Genomic DNA, 10195 nt, shown 5'->3' on the forward strand with positions numbered 1-10195 from the left:
AGATTGGTGCAGCCATTATGGAAATCAGTATGGAGGTATCTCAAAAAACTGGAAATGGAACTACTATGTGACCCAGCAACTTCACTCTTGGGTATCTATCCAGAGAAACCCAAGACGCTAATTCGAAAAAATATATGCACCCCTATGTTTACTGCAGTGCTATTTACAATAGCCAAGACTTGGAAACAACCAAAATGCCCATCGGTAGACGACTGGATTAAGAAACTGCGGTACATTTATACAATGGAGTATTACTCCACTATAAAGAAGAATCAAATCATACCATTTGCAACGATATGGATGAATCTAAAGACTATTAAGTGAAATAAGTCAGTCAGAGAAAGACAAATACCATATGTCTCACTTATATGTGGAATCTAAAAAACTGAATGAACGAGCAAAGTAAACAGAAATAGTCTCAGAGATATAGAGGAAAAACTGATGGTTGCTAGTTGGGAGTGGAATGGGGATGAGGGAGAAGGGGAAGGGATTAGACAGCATAAATAGGTAACTACAATATGCCACAGGGATACGAAAGACGGTTTGGGGAATATAATTAATAATGTAATATTTTGTAGGATGTCAGATGGTCACGTCTTGCTAGGGAGACCGCTTCATGGATGGGGTAGAGGCTTGATCACTGCACTGTACACCTGAAGCTGATGCTATATAATATTGTATGTCGACTCGAATTGAATATATATATAATCGAGGGACATGGAGTAGAGTGTGGGAGTGGAGTCAATGGAATTGTAATAGGTATGTATGATATGGGAGATGAGGAATGGGGCGGCGGATGGGGGGGATTGTCACTTTGAGGGGTAAAAAGTGTAACTATTGCACTGTGTTGTGCAGCTGAAACTAATTCTAAAAATGTTTATTTCACAATAAAAAAAATAAAGAAAGAAAAGAAAACCTGAACAAACTAATAACTACGAGTACTAACAAAATCAAATCAGTAATCAAAAAACTCTTAGCAAATTAAGTCCTGGACCAGATGGCTTCACAGGTGAATTTTACAAGACATTCAAAGAAGAATAATACCTGTTCTTCAACTATTCCAGAAAGTTGAAGAGGAGGGAAACTCCCAAATTTATTTTACGAGACCAGCATTTCTCTGATAACCAAAACCACACGAAGACACTACAAAAAAGAAAATTATAGGCCAATATCACTGCTGAACACAGATGCAGAAATCCTCAATGAAATATTAACAAATCAAGTTCAATAATACATTAAGAAGACCATACAGCAAAATGAAGCGGGATTTCTTCCTGGAATGCAGTGTTGGTTCAGCATCTGCAAATCAATTAACATGATATACCACATAAACAAAATGAAGGATAAAAATCATATGATCATATCAATAGACCCAGAAAAAGCATCTGACAAAATCGAACATCAATTCGTCATAAAAACTCTCAGCAAAGCGGTGACAAATGTAACATACCTGAACATAATAAAGGCCATATATGAAAAACCCACAGCTTACATCATACTCAGTGATGAAAAGCTAAAAGCATTTTTCCTTAAGATCAGGAATAAGACAAGGGTGTCCGCTTTCACTATTTTTATTCAACATACTATTGGGTGCCCTAGACACGTCAATTAGACAAGAAAAAGAAATAAAAGGTATCCAATTTGGAAAGAAAGAAATAAAACTGTCATTATTTGCAGATGACATGATACTACAGAGAGAGAGAGAACCCTGAAGATTCCACCAAAATACTATTAGAACTAATAAATGAATTCAGTAAAGTAGCAGGATACAAAGTTAATATTCAGAAATCCATTGCATTTTATACACCAATAACAAACTATCAACAAAATTAAGAAAACAATCCCATTCACAGTTGCATCAAAAAGAATAAAATACCTAGGAATAAATCTCACCAAGGAGGTAAAAGACCTAAACTTTGAAAACTATAAGACATTGAAAGGCCGGTCGAGTGACCCCTTGGTTAGGGGTTGGCTTGGGACACCAGCTCTGAGCAGCAGGGCCCAGGTTTGGATCCCACATGAGGGCCAGTGACTCTGCGCCCTCTACAGCTAAGATGGTGAAAAACAGCTCGACCTGGAGTTGGGCTGCCGTGAGTCGCCGGTGATGGCATAGGCTGCAGTGGGGCTGGCCAGCAGCGGACGTGAGCTTTCGTGAGCTGCTGTGAGCCGCCATGAGCCACCATGAGCAGCCATCCAATGGCCGATGAGCAACTGCCTCACCTGGGAAGAGACAATGATAATAGCAACATGGGCCAGTGAAGCGACGTCCTTCACAACTAGACTGAAGAACAAAAGGACAACAACTTGTCTGTTCCCCTTCCCCGATTCCCCAGTGCTGTTCCCCTCCCCCAGTTCCCCAATAAAATCTTTAGGGGAAAAAAAAAGACATTGAAAAAGATACAAATAAATTGAAGCATACATGCTCACTGATAGGAGTGAAATCATTAAAATGTCCATACTACCAAAAGCAACCTACAGACTCAGTGCAATCCCTATCAAAATACCAATGGCGTTTTTCACAGAACTAGAGCAAATAATCCTAAAATTTATATGGAACTACAGAAGATCCCAAATAGCTAAAGCAATCTTGAGAAAGAACAGCAATTTGATACCTAATATCAAGCTATACTACAAGGCCATAGTAATCAAAACAACATAGTACTGGCATAAAAGCAGACACACAGATCAAAGGAACAGAATAGAGATCCCAGAAATAAACCCATTCCTATATACTCAGTTAATGTGTGATGATGGAAGCAAGAATATACAATGGGGTAAAGGTAATCTCTTTAATAAATGGTGCTGGGAAAACCAGACAGCTACATGCAGAGAAAATGAAACTAGACCACTTACACCATATACAAGAACAAACTCAAAAGGGATTAAAGACTTAAGTATAAGACCTGAAACCATAAAACTCCTAGAAGAAAACATGGGCAGTAAACTCTATAACATCAATCTTAGCAATATTTTTTTTTGGTGTCTCAATCAAGAGAAACAAAAGGAAAAATAAACAAATGGGACATCAACCTAAGAAGTTTCTGTAGTGTGAAGGAAATCAAACACAACAAAAAGACAACCTACTGAATGGGAGAAGATATTCCCCAATGATACATCAATAAGGGGTTAATATCCAAAATATGTAAGGAACTCCTTCAGCTTATCACCAAAAAAAAAAAAAAATTCAATTTTTAAAAAGGGCAGAGGACCTGAACACATTTCTTCAGAGAGGAAATATAGATGGCCAATAGACATATGAAAAGATGCTCAACGTCACTAATCATCAGGAAAATGCAAATTAAAACCACAATGAGATATCACCTCACACCTGTCAGAATGGCTATCATCAATACATCGACAAACAAGTGCTGATAAGGATGTGGAAAAAAGTGAACCTTTATACACTGTGGGGACAACTGCAAATTGGTGCCGACACTATGGACAACAATGTGGAAGTTCCTCAAAAATTAAAATTAGAACTACCTTTTGACCCAGCAGTTTCACTCCTGGGTATTTATAAGAAGAAATCTAAAACACTAATTTGAAAAGATATGTGCACCCTTATGTTCACTGCAGCATTATTTACAATAGCCAAGGAAGCAACCTAAGTGTCTAGTGATAGATAAATGGATAAAGAAGAGGTGGTACATATATACAATGTAATATCACTCAGCCATAAAAAATAATGAAATCTTGCCATTTGCAGTAACATGGATGGACCTAGATGATATTATGCTAAGTGAAATTATGTCAGACAAAGACAAGTACCAGATGATTTCACTTATATGTGGAATCTAAAAACAAAAATAAATGAAAAAACAAAACAGAAACAAATGCATAGATATGAAGAATAAGTTGGTGGTTGCTAGAAGGGAGGGTAGTTGGGGGATGGGTGAAAAAGGTGAAGGGATTAAATACAAATTGGAAGTTATAAATATAGTCATGGGGATGTAAGATACAGCATAGGGAATATAGTCAATATTGTAATAACTATGCATGGTATCAGATGGGTACTAGACTAATCAGGGTGATAATTATATATATGTCCAATTACTATGTTGTACACCTGAAACTAATATACTATTGTATGTGTAGTGTATGTGTAATTGAAAAATAAATTTTTGAAAGGATCAAGGTGCATATCCCAGACAGAACGACGATATGAGCAAAAGCCCTCCCTGAGGAGGGGAGAGTGGCTCAGTTATTGAGACAGAAGAGCATGTGGCTTAAGCCCATGACAGTCCTGGGTCCAGTCCCTACCCTACACTACCCTACTGTGTGACCTTGGGCAACTTACCCCCGTGAGCCTAATTTTTCATATCTATAAAAATGGAACTCCTAGAGATATACACATTACAGGATTAAATGTGATGATGCCTAATGCACAGCACCTGGCCCCTAATAATGAATGTAAGCAGTTACCTATTTGGCTGGAATATTAAGAGTACGAATGGTTGATGAGGATAAAGCAAGCTGTTCGGTCCTAGAGGAACTTGATGCCAAGGCCGAAAGTTTGGACTTTATTCTGTAGGCAGCGGGAGCCGTGGAGGCTCTTAAGCAGGCAAGTGATTATGATCAGAGCTCTGTTCCAGAGAGATCACTTGGAAGGCAGCATAAAAAACAAATGCTTAGATACAGAGCACCATCCGCAGCATGGGGGAGCCCAGGAGGGAGTCCTTGGGAGGGACACATGGATGTCAGCTTTGAAAACCTGGAGGCTGACACCTAAGGCATTGACCAAGCAGAACTGGAGTTGGGTGAAAAGATCAGTGCTGTGATTAGTGGGAACTACCTTGTGGGAATGCCTTTATTTATGAAGTTGGAGGAGAAAGCAGGAAACCCCGAGCAGGGAGGTGGATTGTGTAGATAGATGTTGGTTGGGTCCCTGTCTCATGCCTCATCGCAGACCTCGGTCACTATCAGCTCTAGCCAACAAAAGCCACCCCTTTTTCCAATTTATTCTAAGCACCTGGTCACTGCTTAAGGAGGACCTCTAGAAAGGCTGGTGTCCCTCCCTCGAGGGGCTCTGCCCCTGGCAAGGCCGCTCTAGCATCCTAATGCCATTCGGAATGGACTCTCGAGTATCTTGTGGCCAGATGATGAGCACCATGTCTCTGGGGAGAGCTCTGGCCAGCATTTCCGCTTTTCTTGAGCTGCTTAATATGAGACTTCCTGGTTACAGATGGGAAGTACTCCTTCTTATACTTCAGTTTTTAGCATTCATTTCCCTCAGAACAGTTTTCCCAGTATCAATCTGTCAGGCTATTTCAGCATATAGATGACATTCCTCGTGCAATTATTGAACTGCTTAACATGAACCTTCCTGACCAATGTGAATGGAAAAACATCTGTTTTATTTGTTGTTACACTGGGCATCATGCCCATGCTGAAAATTTCCAGTACGTAAAGGAGAACTGAAATGGTATTTTGTGGAACTGTACTTTTGTGAGAAGTCTACCCCAGCACTCCGTCTGGTTTCTGTGCTTCTCCCTGGAAAAGGAGAGTTCAGCAGTAAATGACTTTATAAAAGGTGGGTAATTGCAGAGAATGTGGGTAATTCTCTGAGGGTGTTTCAAAATCACATTGACTATGGTGGAGGCATTTTTCATGGCAAAATGGTTTCAAAGTCAGGACATGCATTCTCTGCCATGCTGTTGGACGCTCAAAGCTCTCTTGTATTGGGTTGTCGGGAAAGTCATGACGCACTTTTGCAACGAAAAACAGAGAAAAAATAAGTCATGACTTTCCCGACAACCCAATACCTTAACATTCCCTGGAGACACACTATACCCAGAGGCTGCGTGGTCCAGCTACAGTGGGTAGAATGGACTAGAGAGGGTAAGAGGCTTTAAGGAACCCAGTAAGGAGTCTGCTGCAGTGGCACCAATGCTGTTCTACCTTCCCCTTCACACTCACTCACTTGGTGAGCTCACTTTTTCTCCCCTCTGCCTTTCTAGCAGTTTCTACCTGGGGTAACTTCCTAATCTTTGACTTGAGTAGAATTTAAGAAACACTCAAGTGGTCAGGGGAAACAGGAACCAACCCACAGGGCATGGAGTGATTCAGCATGAATAGGAGAAGGTAAGCAGGGCTCAGCCACTGGGCAGGGTCCCAGGTGGAGGCTCAGGTATGTGCATGAACCCACATGGCAACAGAAAGGGAAGCTGAGCTGCAGGCCTCTCGGGTGATCCCTGGGAGCCCCTGGTCTACCCGTAGGAGAGCTTGGAAAAAAGAGTCCAAGCCCAGCTGGGGTAGAGCAGGGTCAGTCTGGAACTGGGATAAGACTGGGGAGGGCCATACAGGAGGAGGCCCACAGGTGGGGGGAAGCCCAAAGCAGGTTCCCCTGGTCCTCGGTTTGGGCCCTGTGGGTGCTCATCTTTGTGGGGCTAGGCTGTCAGAGCGGGGTGTGCCTGGCTGTGGTAGCTGCAAAGGTCCCACGGCTAAAGCCTGGGAGCCCAGCCCAGCCTGACAGAATGACTGACCTCCACTCTGCCTGGTCTTAAAGGACCCCTTCCTAGTCCATTCCCCAGGGCCTTACTAGAGTCCTGACATCTTCCCCAATCCCTCCCACCTTTAAATTCCATTTATTGTTTTCTCTTACATCATTTACCTCATCTGACCTTCTGCAGTTAGGTGTCTTTTTAATCATTTTTTACTGTGAAAAATATCACATCTCCAGAAAGACACATAAAATATAAATGTGCAGGTTGGTGAACTATTCCCCAGAGAGCCACTGTGCACCCACCATCCAGCCCAGGGAAGTCCTCCCAGCTCGAGAGTTCCCTCCAACGCGCCTTTTTTCAATATAATCCTCTCCTTCTTCCCTAAAGATAACCACTCCGATGACTTTTGCAGTCATCAGGCTTTTGTCTTTTTTTTTTTTTTGCTTTTTCTTATTTTATTACCTTAGTATGCATTCCTACATAGTAGGCAGAGTTCCTTTTTAAATTTGTTTTCTCTACTCCAGTGCTTGAGAGGAAGGCCCTCCAAGGGATAAGAGTACAAAAGGATGGGAGCAGAGAGGGGGCCTTAGTAGAGGGGGATCAAGAGAAGGTGGGGGGGGGGTGCTGGCAGAGGGTTAGAGGGGCAGCCAAGATGATGACCACTAAATGGAAGGAAGGGAAGGAGGGAACAGAGGAAATGGTTGTATACAAGCTTGGCAGCCCACGGTGGAACTCTCCTGAACGCAGTCCAACTCCCAGCCTGAAACGCAGCTGCCTTGTTCTGTCCTTAATCTGAATCTGCCTGTCCCCTGAGGACACATGTTTACTGAGTACTCTCTGCCAGGCTGGCTTCTGTGCCCTCTGGGGACGCCCCCTTCCTAAGGGAGAGGCAGCTTAGTTGTAATTCACCACCTTTCCCCCACTGTAGCCTCAGACGCTTCCCTCCTTCCTACCACTCAGGGCCAGCTCTGTGGTAGAGGGGCCACAGGGATAGCTGAGACTCGGGGGACAGTCAGGGGCCAGGGCCAGCACCCCTCTTTTCTCAAGATGCTGTTTCCAGGGTGAAGGCTGCATGCTCTGGGGCCTGCTTCATTTTACTGAGAGGTGAGACCCCACACCCCGGCACCTCTGCGCCTTGCCAGCGCCATACCCTGGATTCTCACTGCACAACTTCAGCACCAGCCTTCAACACTCACCTGCCTTTGGTGGTCTCATGGGGGACGCTCCTGTCTTCCAGCAGGACAGGGAGCTCTTCCAGAGCACAGAAGAACGTCTTGTGGGTGAGGGGAGCAACCTACCCCAGCACCACGCTGGGCACCAGGTGGTGGGAGATGGAAGAGGACAATGGATGCCAACTTTGGGCCACGTGACCCCACTGAAGCACTGCGTATTTTTTGTTTCCTATGCAGACATTGTCAACTGTGACCTGAAATCCACACTGCGAGTTTTGTACAACCTCTTCACCAAGTACCGGAACGTGGAATGAGGGGCAGACGGGACCGTCCTGCAAACCTCCTTAACCTGCTTATCCCTGCATCCTGCTGTCTGCTCTCCCACAAGTGCAGCTACAACCCAGAGATGGTGGGAACTGAATTAGGAAGGAAATAATCAGTAACGCAGTGAGCTCACTTATGCCCCCCAGGCCCTGGGGACTGACCCAGCAATGGCCTAGAAAGGTCCTCCCCATCCTGGTGGCGGGTCCAGATTTCCCTCAGTGTGATTTGGGAACCCATGTAGGCCCAAGAGACAGACCCCCACAGAAAATGAAAAAAAAGATAATAGTTACCATTTAGTGGGTGTAAACTATGTACCAGACACCACACCAAGTGCTCTGATGTACTCAAACCCAGTCCTCACGACTCCTATTGAAGGTGTTATAATCCCCTTTTACAGATGAGGAAACTGAGGCTCAGAGAGGTTAAGTGACTTGCCAATAGTTGGCACTTTTTTTCCTTTGAACAACATATTTGTTAATAACAAGCCAGTTACATTCTTTGCATGTCCTATTATGTGTCTGTATGTGTGCACATGCACCCACAAAGAAGACAGGAGCCCCCTAACCCCACCACCAGCAGGCCCAGGTCAGGGCTTACTGATTCACACTAAAATTGGCAAATGAAATTTAACCCAATTAATAGTGTATGTGTGGCAGGAGTCGTGTCCCTTAGCTCCTTTGTACAAATGAAAATTACTCTTAATTCCTTCAGATTTGTAATAACTCCATACTCTGGTTTCAGGGTGACATTTGGGAAGGATTCTGTTTAAAATTAATGGAGTGGCACATTTTACAGCCTTTTTGCTTGATTGCATGTAATGGAAGTGCCCTATATTTTCCTGCAAAATAAGTACTCAATTCATTATCATTAGGCAAATGTATGATATGCTCCTGCACCACAGAGAGCTGGGCACAGGCCCACGTGAGCATGGCTTTAGGAAGCAGGGCTCTTCAACAGGGACCTTTGAACTTTAAAGAAAGGAACTCCTTTTTGCCTTCTAATTGATCGTTTAGACCGTTTCTGGCTAAGTCTGCCTACATGCAATTACCAGCTAATTCAAGCGAGGAAAAATGTAAGTCATTCAGACCCAAGCCGAGTGGTTTCCTTGCGTAGGCTACTTGCAGGCTTGTGGTAACTTGTATCCCCTCTCTGTGAACCCAACTTTGAAATACAAGGCTCTAGTTGTCCCAGGCTGCCAGGCCCTGCAGGAATAGAAAAGGGACTGAAGTAGGGGTGCCTAGGGGGACAAGAAGCATGGGGAAAATATTGCACACTTCACATATGGGGGAATACCCTCAGGCAGAGTGATGGGACGTGTGGGGTTTACAGTCTTTGTAACTTGACCAAGCCCTTGTAGGATAATTCATAACTTTTACTGATATGTCTTAATTATAGAACCTTCCCAAACATGCCATATGGACACAGCCTGTGTAGCCGCTTCCAGAAGTCTGTGCCTGCTTTGTCACCACTTTAGCCCATTGCACAAGGCCCCGCTTTAGTCTGAGGATGATCCCTGTCTACACTACCCAGAGTTAGACCTCCCATATTGTCCTACGCATTTTCTTCCAGCTCCTAAACAATTCTTACTCCACGGTCTATCTGCAGTAACTCAGAACCCAACAAAATTTAGAGATACTACATAGTTCTTTGGCTATTTTGCTCTAAAAAAGGAATTGTTACTCAGCAAAATGAGCATTTAAGTTGCAATGACAATGTACTCTCTTGTGTCAATTTATGTAAAAGGATACAGTTATTTTTTACGTAATTATGAAATATTATGTTTCTCATTAGGAAACGCTAAATAGTTTAATATTTGTTTGCCTTTTTAAATTCCTGATAGCGAATCAAGATAAATCGTTGCCTTATCTCCTTGAGCAATACTAAAGCGACATGAAATAAGAATGCATTCATTTAAACATGCTTTGCTGTACAAATTTTCTGATTGTGTCTTTTGTTTCTTATATTTAAGCTGCAAATGTACAGTGTACAAGTCCCCTTATTAAGATCACTCCTTTTTGTACTTTCTATACATGATATGAAAACACATCAGAACACTTGGAAAATTTTTTTTTTTAATAACAGGTCTAATTTATCAGAAAATAGTGTTTCGGGGGCGGCCAGTTAGCTCAGGTGGTTAGAGCACAGGCTCATAACACCAAGGTTGCTGGTTTGATTCCCTCATGGGCCAGTGAGCTGCGCCCTCCACAAGCTGATGGGTCTTGGAAAAACACACTGTTCCCCAATAAAGTTTAAAAA

General features: G+C 43.1%; 1 protein-coding gene across 1 annotated transcript in view; it reads left to right on the plus strand.

Annotated features, from left to right (window-relative positions):
• PARVA (parvin alpha) overlaps positions 1-9876 on the plus strand; it is a 187892-nt gene extending 178016 nt beyond the window's left edge. Inside the window, 1 exon segment of the mRNA XM_019652886.1 lies at positions 7853-9876. Within this exon segment, the coding sequence (XP_019508431.1) occupies positions 7853-7929 (77 nt within the window). The 3' untranslated portion in view covers positions 7930-9876.
• Positions 9877-10195: the final 319 nt, after the last annotated feature.

This window comes from Hipposideros armiger, unplaced genomic scaffold (genome assembly GCF_001890085.2).
Source record: "Hipposideros armiger isolate ML-2016 unplaced genomic scaffold, ASM189008v1 scaffold_188, whole genome shotgun sequence".
In the NCBI taxonomy this organism is placed as follows: Eukaryota; Metazoa; Chordata; class Mammalia; order Chiroptera; family Hipposideridae; genus Hipposideros; species Hipposideros armiger.